This window comes from Molossus molossus, unplaced genomic scaffold (assembly GCF_014108415.1).
Source record: "Molossus molossus isolate mMolMol1 unplaced genomic scaffold, mMolMol1.p scaffold_m16_p_5, whole genome shotgun sequence".
NCBI classification, from domain to species: domain Eukaryota; kingdom Metazoa; phylum Chordata; class Mammalia; order Chiroptera; family Molossidae; genus Molossus; species Molossus molossus.
The window spans coordinates 105,341,789-105,358,149 of record NW_023425388.1 but is presented as its reverse complement, the minus strand read 5'-3'; the positions used below and the strand labels follow the sequence as shown (position 1 = coordinate 105,358,149).

The window sequence follows — 16,361 nt, the reverse complement described above, 5'->3', positions numbered from 1 at the left end:
TAAGCAAATGTCAGACATGTATGTCTTTCTTAAAAATCGGAGAGGAGTAAAAATGTCTTTACTTTTTCTTAAGAGCCAGTTCTCACTGTGATAGAACCTGCTGAAAGGGGTGTTTTCTGTTGAATGTTTTATTTGAGAGAGAGAGAGAGAGAGAGAGAGAGAGAGAGAGAGAGAAAACACATTTTATTACCCCAAAGACTTAGAGTAAAAGAAATGATATCACTAAGCAAAGAATGAATTAACTGAATACTATACAAACCCCAAAGAGCATTTTGCAAGTTGAAGAGGGTAAAGTACCAATTATCTTATTATCTCGCCCTACTCTCTGGGTGGATAGTCTAAAAGCCTAAAATTACAGTTGATATTAGATTTCTTGGCTTCATTTGCAAAATGACGTCGTTCCCTTTTTTGTGAATGTGCTGCAGACACAGGTCACATTGTTTAAGAGGAGCAGCCCCTAGTTTGTGATGGTGTTTGTCTCTTTTTCATCCCCCGTATCAAAGGACCTTTTTTTCCCCTTAATTTGTCTTGTTGCAAATTGGTGTGCACTGTGTCTCTGAATAATTTGCGTTGGTCCTAAGTACCATTTGAGTAGAGGTTTTTGGCATGTCATTTGTTAGGAGACCAGTCCTGGAGAAGGCCCCTCAGCTGGCCAGATGTGTCATTGAGGAACAGACTGAAGGCCTGCCGAAGCCCCCTGGTTGCCAGCCCCGGATATTGTAGGGATGCTCACCACCCTGTTACCACATTTCTCCATGTCTTAACGTTGCATAAAGAGGCAGCTGTTCTGTCTTGAGAATAGAAACGCGTCACCAGCTTGCTCTCCCAGGAGGACTTACCTGCGAGAGGGAACCACAAGCCTCTTCTCATCCCCTTGCCCAAGTGTCACATTGAAATGCACACTCCTCTCAGCTCATTCAGAAGCGAATCCTTCACAAACAAATCACACATTCCCTGCCAGTTAGACAAGAGGACCAGAAACGGTGCAGTGCACCGTGCTAAGACGGAACACATTTCCTTAGCAGCTAAGGCAGTAAATGAATCAGCTTATAAGCTGCGAGACAGCAATTTGTGCTGATTTCTTTCTTACCGCTCCTTCAATAGGAGACAGGTTCCCTCATCGCGGAAAGGGCCTGACTTCATTAAAATGGAAAACCCTGTTAGAGGAGGTTTTGCAAGAGAAGAAAAGAAAAGCCCTAAAAGTCACTCAGTTGTCTCTCTGGAGCTATTTTCAGGACGGGATTTGTATTTATTTGGAGAATGGCAATTAACCGAGAGACTGGGCCGAGGAGGAAGCAGAGTGCTGAGTGGGTCTCCTTACTGGGCACCAAGGCAGTTGCTTCGGCCTAATCCACGTTTACAGCAGTTGATTTACATAACAGGCCAGCACAAGCTGCCTAATTTTGATTTCAAATAGCTTGACCAATGTGTGTGTGTGTGTGTGTGTGTGTGTGTGCAGTACATGTGTGCGTAACATGTATAGGTGTGTGTATGGATATGTATGCTACATAAACATACACACACACACATCTATATTTGTGTGAGTGTATCTATTTGTTTTTTTACCCATAGGTACATTTAGGAAACACACCTGTCACTGTTGCAATGTCAAAGAATAGGAAAAGTCAAGGAAGTCAGGGAAAACAGAGGCAGTTGAGGTATGAGGTATATTACCTGGGCTCAACCACTTTTTTGAATGTTTGCCCTTATTTGCTAAATGAACTAGGCATTCTGCAATGTGATGGGGCAGAGTTATTTCTCCAGGCTTCTCATCTTGCCAGGGGAAGAACAGTGCACACAGATAGGTGACATTTGGAAAGCCAGGCATGCCAATTTTCAGAGGTTGCCACGGAGGTCCAACCTGCTGTTCTCCTAATGAAAGGAGGGGAAATTCAGACTGGCAAGACTGCTACAAGGGATATCTCTGCTCCGAATGTCACGCTGCCCAGATGTCGCGCGGCAGGTGGAGATGCAGGGAGAATGGAAATGTACCCTGTGTATGTGGGTGCTAGTGCGTTGCGAGGGTGAACAATGAGTCTGTCTTCTGAAGTGTAATGAAAACAGTGTGGATCTTGTCCATATTCATGTCATGAGAAAGAGCTTTCTCAAAGGCTTCTCACCCTCGTCCCCGCCCGACAGACATGCCTGCGTGCTCACAGACCTGTGCACACGACTTGTTTTACGTATAATTTGACAGTTTATTTTAATGTATTTATATAGGCATATGTATGTGCACTTTTAAAAATAGAAAATAGGATGATACTACATAGAGTTTTTGTGCTTTGAGTTTTTATTATGAGTAATGTAATTATTTATGAACTATACCATGAACATTTCTCATCTTATTTTCCTTAGACTTGCCTTGCTTTTAAATAAGATTGTGTAGCAAAGGCACATTATCACAGCCAATTTCCTGTTGAGGAATATTTTGGTTGGCTCTAGATATTTTAAGTTGGGCGTTGATTATGCTGTCAGTAAATGCCCTGGCAATTTTTTTAGAACAAAGTAGCTGAGACTTGAAGTTGCCTTTTGTAAGAGAAAGCTGCAGTGACTGCCACTGAATTTTCTTGCACTACAATTGTGTTTCTTCAGTGTTACGAGATGACTTCCGGCAAAATCCCACCGACGTGGTGGTGGCAGCTGGAGAGCCCGCCATCCTGGAGTGCCAGCCCCCCCGGGGACACCCGGAGCCCACCATCTACTGGAAAAAAGACAAAGTTCGAATCGATGACAAGGAAGAAAGGATAAGTGTGAGTGAAATTAAAATGAACACCTACAGAGACTGAATTGCAAGTCTTAAAACTGATGTCTTTACTTATTTTATTTACTGTGAATGAAATAGTCAAACTGCATTTGAATCCTAACTCCCTTCTACACTGTATTGGAAGGACTGAAATGGGGGAACCAAAACAATAAATTTGTTATGAGGTTTCAAGGAAACAAAAATTATATAAATCAAGTGTACATAATAAATTAAGAATTGCACCAACTTGAATATGTAAATATATATTTAGAGTTCAATGTTGCCATATTGGCTGTTTTTAAGATCTTCAAGTGCACCTATTGCTCACGAGTATGTGAGTGTTCAAGTGTGAACGACAGCCATAACCATGCTAACTAGAACATTTCTTTCTGTGCTTAAGAAAAGTTAGAAGAGCAAATAATTCGAGGTGATGAATATTTCAAGCACTTTTCCAATTTAATAATATTTAAAATTGAACTTTTATACATGTATTCACTTCAAAGTTTAAAAGATATAAAGTAAAATCAAAATAAAAATGCCTGACTCGTTCTGGCGTTTAGCTCCTGCAGAAAAATAGTGTGTTTTCAAGGTGACCAGGTGTGTCCATTTGTTAATATTCAAAATAAAACACCCAGAAAATGGTAAAGAGGTAGATAAAGGAAGAACATACACTTATTTTATTTTTTAGAGGTTCTACTCCACATTTGTATGTGAAGTTTGTGAAAACCAGTCCACTGAAATAGTAGATGATGCCTCAACCTTCCGACATTGTTCTTAGCATAATTTTTTATATTCAGTACAATAATTGAGAGTGAATATATTAAAAATAATACCTCATTCAACTGAAAAAAATTCCATTTTTAGCAAAGGTCCATATAGTCTGGGTTCTATTATCTTTAAAAATATCTAATGGTCTGGACAGTACGGCTCAGTGGTTGAGCGTTGACTCATGCACCAAGAGGTTGCTGGTTTGATCCCAAGTCAGGGCACATGTCCAGGTTGTAGGCCTGATTCCCCAGTGGGGGGCATGCAGGAGGCGGCCAATCGATGTTCTCTCTCATGGATGTTTCTATCTCTCACCCCCTCTCCCTTCCTCTCTCTCTAAAATCAATAAGGAAAAAACATTAATAAAAGAGAATTTGTTTTCTCATGGGCACATTGTTAGTTTTATCATAGCATGTACCAGGTCACAACATGTATCTTTGTATTCTGGCTTGAACTGCTGACACTCTGGGGATCTACATTGCCCTAGAGTATTTGGTTGCTAATGGTCTGTGCTTGGATACCAAAGTTATGAAAATGGGCTCCTGGTGATAGAAGAATATCAATGTTCAAGGTTTCTAGGTTATTTTTGTATCACTTAGCTTTTGCTGTGTCACAAACCACTCAAAACACATGGGCTTGTTATAATCATTTTATTTAGACTATGCTTCTGAGGGTTAGCTGCCAGCCTTCGTCCTGGGCCAGCATGGCTGACCTGCGCTAGGCTTCCTCGTGCTTCTGCGGCTGGAGAGCGAGCTGCTGACAGCTGAACGAACTAGGGTGACCTTACCACATGTCTGGCAGTTGACTGACTCTCAGCTGGGCATCTCCACCCTCCTCCCTAAGCCTCGAGCTGTCCAGCAGACCAGCTCGGCTGGTTCCCGTGCTATCTCAGGGTTGCAGCTGCAGCAAGAGAAGACAAGTCCCAATGTGCAAGCACCTTCTCTTCGGTGAACATTTGCTTTAGTTCCATTGATCAAGCCAAGTCATATCGCCAGACTCACCTTTAAGGGAAGGAGAAATAGCCTCCATGCTCATGTTTATAACGTAGAGTTCATTGTGCTCTACTGTATATAATTGAGAACAAGTTGAAGGCCATTTTCTTCCCAGGTAAAAAGAAAATAAAGCCAGAGTTTCCTTTCTATGACATGACAAGTTTTAGAGCCTGAAATATCTCTGATGAGAACATACCTACATGAGTTTTGTTTGCCTATGAATTTAAAAATTAACCAAGGAAAAGAGCATGTTCTCATCTTCTCATCTCATACCTCTTTAAGAACACCAGGTCATTGTGAAGTGAACATTGTTGGATTAGGTAAATACACACACAAAAAAACCCACCAAAATTGGAAAAGAACTTATGAGTTAATGATACACTTACTGAAAACCTAATTCTCCTTTAATGCCCTCTTTAACAAACACACATCTTAAGATTATTACATTTGTGTATTCGGTCAGTAAATGCTTCATATTTAAGACATTTAGAGAGCAACTATTAAAACCCAATGATTTTTACCAAATCATAGTCATCATTCAAAAAATTTGATTGGTTTTTATCCAACCTGCTCTATTCTTCAGAAATTATCTCACAAATAAAACTAAGATGAGATGAAGATAATTAGTACAAGCAATTGCAATGTAAGCCCCATGAAGGCAGACACTTTTACGTTTGGATTACTACCGAATCTCCAGTGCCTTAAAACTGCCCAGCACATGGAGGTGAGGTATTCAGCAAATCCCTGTGGAATCCCTGTGTCAGGCAGATTCATTTTATTATACAACACAGATATCTAGTGCTCCTTTCTGATGACAAATGTCAATAGCAATTTATCCAATCAAATTAGTGAGTAAAGACCAACTTTTGGTGTTTAATGGAGGCAGTCACAAGACTCAAAATAAGACCAGGCAGGAGACGAAGAAGAAAGGGAATTGGAGGCTTCCAAAGGCAGATAATTTAAGAGAAAAATGGACCCATGCAGATGTCAAAATAGTGGGAGAGTTTTGAGTCTTAGACACTCAGCCATTTCCTTTAGGGAAACAAATAGTGAGCTTAAATACTCCTTTCCATTCTCTTTTCTTCTTTAAAACTTTAACAGATCCGTGGTGGAAAACTGATGATCTCCAATACCAGGAAGAGTGATGCAGGGATGTATACCTGTGTTGGCGCCAACATGGTGGGGGAGAGGGACAGCGATCCCGCAGAGCTGACTGTCTTCGGTAAAACTCTCTTTTAAATGAAAAATTGCTATTTATGTCAACTTTTCCTTTGTTCCTAAGTATTTTTTGTTAATACTAAATACCAGGCCATATAAGGGCAGGGTTTTTTTTGACTTGTGCTGAGCAGTGACAGACTGGAATTGTCTTGTTTTCTGGTCTGTCTCCAAGAAGAAATCTTTGATGGGAAGAAGAAAAAAAAATGTTTGCAATGTTAATTCACCTACTCTACTTATATATTTATGGGATTTTGCTTTTTTATAAGAATGTCAACAATTCTCTTTCTCAAAATCTGTTTGAGATTTCTATGTTCGTCTAAAGTTTATTGCTCATTCTACTATGATGCATTTAACCAGTGCCTATTATAATCAAGATCAGGGGTACTTTTTTGTTTGTTTGTTTTATATTAGAAAATGTAATACAATGACATTTCAGTTTCCACTCTTAAAAATATCAAATTGAGATATTTGGAGTTTCAGCTTATTATTAAAAGAATAGCTAAATATATAATTATATATATATATATATGCACACTCAATCAAAGTTAGAAAGAAAAACAACCTATTTTGCTATGATATTTATGTTTCTTCCACTTTAAGAACCAAGGGACTCTTTAGCTGAAGTATTTAATGAATCGGTTAAAAACTGAAAGATCAGTGTTACAGAAATAGTGGAGAAACTATTAAGAAGGAGAAAATTATGGATAATAACGATGGCTGAGTAAACGAGGTAAGAAAAATACTACAGGGCAGCTGTGGAGAATTGAGAGGGCAAAGAAAGGACAGAGAACTAGGGAAACAAGGATTCTAAAGATACTAGAAAATGAAACATTCCTTTAGGAGGCATCAAAGTCTCATTCAAATCTCTGTGTAGATATATGTTATGCACACACACACACACGCACACACTTAATGGGGGCAGTCATAAGACTTAAGTGTGTGTGTGTGTGTGAATGTCTGTATCTTTATAAAATATTTCACTATTGCAGATACCGTGTGATTTTCTTTTCAACATACAACAGATCATTGTGATTTTTAAATTACCTTTTTTGTGCCAGTAAAAGAATCTCCTGGTTCTACGCATGATGCGCTAAGACCTTATTTTTGGTGCTACTCCACAACACACCTGAGGGGAGCGTCAGAAGCCTACATAAGTCCCTAAGGAAACTCTTTGTAGTTTGGAAAGGGCCACCCACGGTGTAAGGGGAGTGCGTGATGCAGAGAGGAGCCGTGACCTGAGTCCCTCACACTGAGAGCGTCAGGGTGTTCATGGGGACTGTGGACCAACGTCACTCTGAGTACCGAGTAATCTCTGCTAATACTCCTCACGATGCTGAGCAGCTTGAAGCCCTAAATGGCAAAACCAGGAGAATCTCATCCATCATTAAAAGAATTGAAGAGTAAAAATTGTTCAAAGTGTGCATGTAAACTTCTGTCCTGCAAAGCTCAGATAAACATCGGTTTTCCACTGAATTCCATGCAGTCATCTGTAAGAGCCCCAAAATGTGTTTTGCTCTGTAATGAATAAAATACAGTTTTGCCTGGAGATACATAAAATTAGTGGTCAGTGAACATTAGCATTGAAAACCCACAAGAACAGCTATGCTAGTTAAAGAAATACTCGTGCTATGTTTCCATAACTACCACAAGCTTTGGAGCACAAAGATGTTGCATTACAGTAGTAGTCACTGCCTTCGGAAGGGAATTGGAAGTGTCTAATCTCATTACCCAAGCAATTACTTACAACATGCGACTGTGTGAAGAAATATTTACCTCAAGATGTGATGAAAAGTACAGGAGATCCCTAAACCCAAAAGGAGTTCCAGGGAACTTCTAAATTATTTTGAAAATAGCTATAAACCGAAGAGATTGAATTTGTCTAGAGGCAGTTTCTCTGGAAGAATCGATTTAGGAAGCTGAGAAACGTTTATCTGATGGTGTAAACTAGTCAGAACTGACCTAACAGGTTATAAGCACAATATTAAGTTGTGGGGAAAAACTAAAATTCCATTATTGATAAGAAAACAACATCCAAACCCAGAAATAAAAGATAAAAAGAGTAGTGATGGTCCAAACCGAGGACGTGGCAAGGACGCCTGAGAGAGAGCCCTCTGTACCGCGAGTCCTCAATTCTTAGAGAAAAGAGAGCAGTAGTGTTGCCTGACAATGAGGTCTTCTTCGTTTTATTTTGGTGTTTTTGCACCCACTACCTGTTTCTTTATATTTTATCATTGTTAGAATTATCATCTCTAAGTTTAGAAAACTGCAACGGTTACATTTTCTCCTTCCTCTGTCTTAACTTTATTTTCATGTAGCAGTAATTCTGCTTTTAAAAATCTGGCTACTATACCCACCCCGTCGCTATAGGGAGTTTTCAAATGTTCTTGGAGACCCCATCTTTACTTTGAGATGTGTAATACTGAAAAATTAACTGACAATATTTAATTGTTAAAAAATATGATTCACTTAGAAATGGCAAGAAAAACAATGAAAGGAATAAAGGCTCTTTGCCAATATAATAGCCATCTGCAAACATTTTGATTCTCTAGTAAGTGGTCTTGGACTTAGACATTTTTTAGTTTGAAAATTGCAACTTATATTTTAAAGATCTGCCCTTTAGACGACATGATCAATATAACTTAATGTTTAAAATGCTATTATACATACCATATCTATGAATCATTTATTCCTTTTGTTATTCTTTAATATTTGGTGGCCATAAGATAGCATCCTAGTTAAATAGGAGGTACCAAATCTAAAAATTATAAATAGGCATCAGAGTGTAAATGGAACCTACAATCTATGGGAGGGTCTAGGTGTCTTCATAAAGAATACTTCCACTTTGGTCAGGTGGCTTAGCTGCTTGGAGTGTCATCACATACACCAAAAGGTGGTGAGTTCGATTCTCAGTCAGGGCACATACCCAGGTTTCGGGTTCGATCCATCATCTGGGCACCTGTGGGAGGCAGCCAATTCATGTTTCTCTCTTGCATCAATCTCTCTCTCTCTCTCTCTCTCTCTCTCTCTCTCCCCCCCTCCCTCCCCCTTCCTCTCTCTGAAATCAATTTTTAAAAAATACAATACTCCTTAGCACTTACATATATCAGTTAAATTCACTAGATTCTGAAGACAGAGAAACTAGAGTTAAGTTACATGAAAGTTTATAACTGTGGTTAGGTTGGTATATCTGCTATCCAAAATTTAACTGGTATTAAACAACCAAATGATTTTTAAATATTTATCAAAGTAATACCTGAAAAATGATTTTATTTATTTATTAATATATTTTTTCTTTATTGATTTTAGACAGAGAGGAAGGGAAAGAGAGATGGAAACATTGATGAGAGAAAACACCGATTGGCCGCCCCTCACTGGGGATCAGGCCCACAACCTGGGCATGTGCCCTGACCCGGAACCTAACCGGTGACCTCTTGGTGCCTGGGTCAATGCTCAACCACTGCGCCACACCAGCTGGGCATGGTTTTATGTTACATTTCCGATAGACACTAGAAGAATTTCAAAACCTATAATGAAATACAGAAAATGTTGCCTCCACTGTGCTTTCTTAACCACACGCCCTCCTCACCTTTAAATATTTCTGCAAGCCTGCTTTATACTTTTCTTTTGGGATTTATTTTCATATTTCTAACTATATATGTACTTATACCACAATTTTAGACATTGTTTTGATTTCCTACCTTAGAAGACAATCAAGCCCTTTATAGCCTCTGCTCCAGCTCTCCCCTCGCTCTCCCTTCTTGGATCCTTCCAGTGTAATGACTTTAGACGCATCGGTCATATTAATATTCAGAATTTGAGCTCTTATAACTATGGGAACACAGGCTGCGAGCAGAGTGTTATGTTATTATGATGACACTTCTGTTCCGGTACCATATTCATCCTCCTTTAAATTAATAATAAACCCGTCTCTTGTACTTATGTTTGTCTACACCTATCATGAATTCTTCTTAAAATTTCTAACAGAATGTTTAAATTCTTCTAAATGTTGTTGAGATATTTAATCCGCTCTGGCGGCACCTTCCTGGAGGCCTCAGGCTCCGGCCCAGTTGGACCGGGCTGGAGCCACAGGGTCTCCCCACAGACCTCCTCCCACGTTCTCCATCCTGTGTCCCAGATCAGCTGTCTGCTTCCAGTGTGTTGTCCTTGGGTAACTTCTATCATGAGAACTGTTTCCTTTTTTTCTACTTGACTGAAGCCTAGAGCTCATTCCACACCAAATGCCTTTATTCCATCCAAAACTTAATTGATACTTTGGCCGCTTATAGAATTCTAGTTTAAAAATACATATTTTTGCTCAGAATATTAAAGTGCATCTCCAGTATCATTCGGCTTCCATGGTTGCTATTGAAAAAACCGCTGTGCTTCTGATCCTTGTGTGATCAGTTTTCCTCTTTTTTTTTTTTTAATGTATGTTCCCTTTTTATCCCCATGTTCTGAACTGTTTCAATACTGTGCTTTGCTTTGGCATTTTTTTCTTACTGGATAGACACTTGGTGAGCTATCTCAGTCGCAAAACTCTTTATCCAAATAAGCCAAGGACATAGCTTCTCCATTTTTTAAATCCCGTTTTACTGTCAAACATTGTCGTTAATTAGAAGGCAGACTCGCTAGGTCTTTGTTTTCTCTAATTCTTCCCTATTTATAGCATCCTGTTCTTGTTTCATGGATGTTTTAACTTTTCTTATATCTCAGGATTTTAAAGACACTTTGTTTTTTAATAAAATGTACTTGTGATGCTTTCCTGCTTTCTTTTCTCCTACCCCCGTCCACCCCCCCACCCCCCCGCCCTGCATTGTTCAGTCTTTCACACTGGACAGTTTCTTCAAATGCCTAGTGATCTACTGTTCACTTATAGTTAATTGCTGTTCACCAAAAAGACTATTAGAAATTGTGTCAATTGATTGTGTATCCTATCAAGGTAGGATAAGCATATTGGGAACTAGCCATTTTATTGGGGATGAGGTCATAAGTTTAGGCTGGTGATGTTGATATTTGGTTATTGGGTGAGAAATAATAGTTGATGGCCTGAGTGTAGCTGAAATATCCAGGACAGATCTGTGAGGAAAGCTATCCTACAGCCAGACTTTAGGAAATATCTGCATCTCATTTATAACCCATGGCCTTCATTTAAAAATTCAAAATGTTGGGTATTAAAACCCAGATGATTGTGGGGAACAAGATAGTTTTTAAAAATGATGTTTACTTGCAAACTTTAAAACATCAAAATATTTTCTATGTGCTTAGTTATTTAACAAATATCTCCGGAGCCCTGCTCTGTGCCAGGCCCTGTTTCGGTGGAATGATGCGTAGACTGTGCTCTGCTCTCAGTGGGTCTCTCATGTCATGTTATCAGCAGGACCCTGACACTTTGCCTCTAACGCAGGGTGCGAGCGGTACATTTTGTTTCTGAGAACATTTAACCATGTTTACTTTTGCTCCATAGGATGATTTTTCTTAGACAAAATTTGTGTTGAGAAGAGAAATTACTGCAGCCAGGACTTAATCACATTCAGATAGTCTGATTGTTATCATCCAGTCTGTTCTAGAAGGGCCCAATATTTCACACTAAATGGCTGTCATAACACATGTCCCTTCATATGTGCCCAGTTGAATAAAAGGAGACATATGAGGGCAGGCTGTCTGACTTCCCAAGTTCATCACCACTGCGGGGTGGCAGGTCCTTCGGGGTTAGTGGAAATTAAAATAAGGTTTACAAGCAGTGATTAGCTCTAATGTCCTTTTATTGCATAGCTTTGTGGTCGTATAGGACCTAGAGGACTCTATGTATGTAATCACTGCCGTAGCACTACTTTCATAATGACAAGCAAAGTTTATTTTTAAATTGTTAAGGTTGTTTTAGTTTAGCACAGCCATTGACAATTGTAAAGCCATAGTCAATGACTGAGTACAGTTGAAAAGAGGACTTTGGTCACTGGGCACTTAATTTTTTTCATTGTAGCATGTAAATAAGAAACTTAAGAGATTACATGACCACATTTTTGATGTGAGTCTTGTACGTTCTATTGAATATTTTCCTTCTATTATTGACATAATTACAATAAAACTTAGCATTTGATGTTATAACAGCCTCATACAAAATGGGATTTTCCAGAGTACCAGTTTGGGGCTAAATTGACCTGACTAGTCGTGAGTGGTGCTGTACACAGTGCTGCACTGCACACAGCTCTGCTGTCTCTGGAGAGACCAACCTTGTAAGCGAGGTATGCAGGTGATTCAAAGCCAGTTAATCTCACATAAAAAAAAAAAAAAAAATGTTAATTGCATTGGCAAAGACATTGCCTCTGATCACTCTATGGCTTTATAATTAGGGACCCGGTCATTCAGAGAGACTCTAATCTAATTGATAAGCAGTCAGCAAACAGCCCATGAGATTTCTAGCCCTGTTTTTCAATATGTGATCAGACATAAGGTGATGACATGAAAAAATCAGTGACCTTATTTTGGCATGCCTTACAACAGTTTGTTCATTACTCAGTAGTTCAAGATGTTGCATATACATATTTGAAATTGTGCAGAGCTCCCTGGGATACAAACTCCACTGGGCAACTGATGGGTATTGAAGGTGATCACCAATCAATTTCCTGGATGTTCTCTTATAAACTTAACTTTCTAATCTTTCTAAATTTAAATTTCTTTGCAGAAGATCTTGACACAAAGCAGTAAGCCCCAAACATTTTCTTGTAGTTTTCATAGCGTGCGTCCGAAAGAGGCGTGGCTTTGGCTTTGGCTCCTGACAACAGCAGCCACTCCCGAGGCAAAGGATTTCAGATACGTTTCTGCCTGGACACATTTTAAGATCTTTAATATGTATGTTCTGGGCCCTCAGATTTTCTGGAAATAAAGTCTAGTCAAAGGAACTGGAAAACAGATTTTTACAAAACAAATATTTTCATTTAAATAAATGATAGACCAAGTTCAAGTTTTTAACATGTAGTTTTTGTAGGCAGTTAAAATTGCAAAGAAGGTGAACTTAGAATAATTGTCAGAAAACCATTGAGATAATGAGTAATACAATTTAGACATAATTGTTGTAATGGGTGCTATAGGAATTCTCAGACTAACTCTTTAAAAGTTGTGACCAAATTCCAATATATTAGTAAATTTCAGTATTACTTTATTGGAAGGCACAACCTAATATATTCAGGTATAAAATCTACCTGAATATACCATGTATATGCAAATGACTTTCATCCAGGTTATTCTTTGCATTGTACATTTTTTTTTAAATCAGTTGAATGTATTTCTATTATGAGCCAATCTTAGGCTTCCAAAAAATCTATACCACATACTCTCTGTGGTTACCCCATTGCTAGGCAACTAAACTCTGCTTGAGGGCAGAAGAGACTAGAGAAGGTTCATTGGGATGTCCTCCCTTCCTGCTGAGCTCATCAGAACAGCAGCAGGCGATCCTGTGTCTTCCTTCTTCTTGAAATTATCAGTCAGGTGCTTCCACGTGTCCCTATACTAAACAGTGTGGCGAGAACATCTATGATAACTAAGGAACTCTCAAGGATCCCAATGGTGTCCCCTGCATGAAGAGATAACTCTAGGTTTGTGACAAGTCTAATGTGAAGTTTGCCCTTCATATTAATTATACTCATATGTTGCCATTTTGTGACTGATAGCATGTTGAAGGAAGCATACAAAATCGTTGCCTGAAAATATGCATGTATGTTTTAATGAAATCACTCTTACATGTAATTATGCAATTTATTTTATAGTCAGCATCATGCCATGAAAATTCTCCATGTTAGAGATAAAGAGATAGATAGATTTAACAATACAATGACTTACTAGTTTTTTAATGTATGAATTTGCTACAGTTTATCCTAAAAACTTTACATTTTCGAAGACTGTTATAATGATCATCTGTACTTCTTATTTTTTGTTGCATTTTTCAATTATCAGAGTTATTGTTCTGTATTTACAATGTCAGCAAGTAATGATTGTTTTGGTTCTTCTTCAATATGCACACTTTCGTTCTTTTTCTTTTGTTTTGTTTTGTTGTTGTTCTTAATTCTCACTTGAGGATACTTTTTCCATTGATTTTTGTTTTTAGAGAGAGTGAAAGGGGGAGAGAGAGAGAGAAATGTCAGTGTGAGAGAGACACATCGATCGGTTGTCTCTTACACACTGCCCTCCACCCTGACCCGGGCCAGGGATAATACCTGCAACCCACGTAAATGCCCTCGACTGGGAATTAAACCTTTGACCCTTTGACCCTTTGGCACGTGAGCCAATGCTCCAACCACTGAGCCACGCCAGCCAGGGCACCTTCTTTTCCTTACCGATTACTAACGTTGGCATGTCCATCTTATTCCTGGTTTTAACAGGCATGACTTTAGTACATTACTTTAAAAATAATTTTTGTATTCAGTTTCTGAAAAAATACCTTCATCAGAAGTTTCTTTTGAGTTTTTAACTTGGATATTTTAATCCAAGAGATTTTCTATACATACAAAAAATTATCGTATTAGTTTTCTTTTCCCCTCTATTATATAAGTAGTCTCATTTATCTTATTTATTAAGAATGCATTTGACTTCAAGTAACAGAAACCTGAGTAACAATGGCTTAAGCATAAAGGGTTCATTTTTTTTGTCAGATGTACCATGAAAGGGTCTGCGCACACACAAACACACACACACACACACGCACAAATACACTCACAAGCACACACACACACACACACACACACACCCCTCATATCCATACTTTACCTGACAATTTGTTTCAAATAGCTAAATAGAAACTTGAGAATGTTCTATACTTTGCTTCTTCAGCACCTACTTCTGATTGATGTTCAGTTCTGATAACTGTTTTGTCCTCTTTCCCACATCGATAGAGCCACTGTGTCAGTCTGAGCTGAAATGATTTCTTGCAATGACAGTTTGACCTAATTCACTGCTTCATGTTTCACTTCTAATCTTTCACAGATCTGCCAACATGAACTTTTTCATGGGCCTATTAAGAATGTTGCTTCATTACTGAAGATCCTTCAACAACTCTCTCATCTCAGGGCAGAACTCACTTTCCTTCACATGGTGTACAAGGTTCTCCATGGTCTTGACTAACTTTATCTCCCGCCACTTTCTTGATGAGCCCAAGCTGCTGGCCATTCACTAGCTACCGAACTCAAAGCCTGGCATGGGAAAAGCTGTAATCACATGAGCTGAATAAATGAGTGGATGAGGGAACGACCTCTCAACTCGCTTATCCATATGCCCATTTGTAGTAAAATGTCTCCATTAAAATCACAGGGGCCAGAAAGGGTCTCCTGACAGTTCATTTCTCAACCTCAAGCAATGACAACAGTGGCTTAGCTCTCTTTTAACTTGGATTATTCCAGCTTTTAGATGAAGTGGATGGGCATATCCAAGCAATGGCAAAGAAAAAAATCAATCCCGCCTTTTATGCTAATGATTTATTTTTATTGTTAACATTCCATGCACTCATAAGAAGATACTGATCCTATTGCCTATTTACTGCTACAAACAATGGCTCAATATCAACTATGCCGGCATGAAAATAGTTGTTTGGAGCACACAGTGTCCGGACTTCAAAAGGATAATACTGAATCCTTGCACCCAGCATGCAGATTTGTTCTTTGGTGAAAGGGGCCCACTTAGCTGCTGATTGATTTTACTACCAAAAACCATTAGGAGCAATCTTCATTTCTCAAGTTGATATGGATTAGTTATTAATTTTGCATTGAAAATTATGTGATAAAATTTTATTTGCCTTGTTTTATGGCTTGGAGTTTGGAGTGTTAAAGTACAGATACTTGGGCATCTGTAGGTCTGTGTTTTAAAGAAAGTTTTGATCCCAACAGTCTGGCACCTTTCTTGTGAAGAGATACAGTTGCCTTCTGTCTGAACACCTATGATAGTTGGCTTCATTGCAATAGAATATGATCTTGTAATTAAACACCTGTTTTATGAATATGGATCTTTAGTCCATAAAATCATGTATTTCCACTCTCTACTCTTAACATATGTTATTTGAAGTGATTTATTTTCTTTACAGGCTTCTTGCTAGATATGTTTCCGTTTCTGTGGCACTATATTCACATTGTGAAATTGTGTTTGAAACTAAAGTCCTAAGTGACCGAATATGGCCATATGACCAGATCAATTGTGTCAACTTCCTGTGGACTTTGCCTCTTTTCTTAACTTCTCTTTCTGCTTCAATATGTAGCACTGTGTTGGACTTTTCTGATTTGGAGACATGCTAATAAAATTTAAATGTTCATTTAAATGATCATAGTTTGATAATTATAAAAAGTGGAAGATACCAGTCAAGGAATTGAAGTGCTTAGAGAAATGTAAAACGACTTTGTGTTTTGTATTTCTCTTACCTGGTAAGATTCTTATGGACAGGTATTTTTTTTCCTAGCTTTGTACAGAGCAGTGATAGAATGCAGATTAACAGCGAATTAACAACAAAGGAATAATGGACAGAAACACTAAACAGAATGCCAGAGAAGTAAACATAAAAATTAAGTAAAGGAAAAAAATGGGAAATGTTGGGAACACTTAGGAGAAGATGATTAGAAGTGGCCTTAAAAATATATAAAGGAGAGTGAGTAGTTTAAAATAGTTAA

General features: G+C 38.4%; 1 protein-coding gene across 1 annotated transcript in view; it reads left to right on the top strand.

The window, feature by feature from the left end:
* ROBO2 (roundabout guidance receptor 2) overlaps positions 1 to 16,361 on the top strand; it is a 1,312,832-nt gene that overhangs the window by 1,153,530 nt on the left and 142,941 nt on the right. Inside the window, exons 3-4 of the mRNA XM_036243039.1 lie at positions 2,593 to 2,750; positions 5,602 to 5,722. Coding sequence (XP_036098932.1) covers positions 2,593 to 2,750; positions 5,602 to 5,722 — 279 coding nt within the window. The remainder of the gene's footprint in view (positions 1 to 2,592; positions 2,751 to 5,601; positions 5,723 to 16,361) is intronic.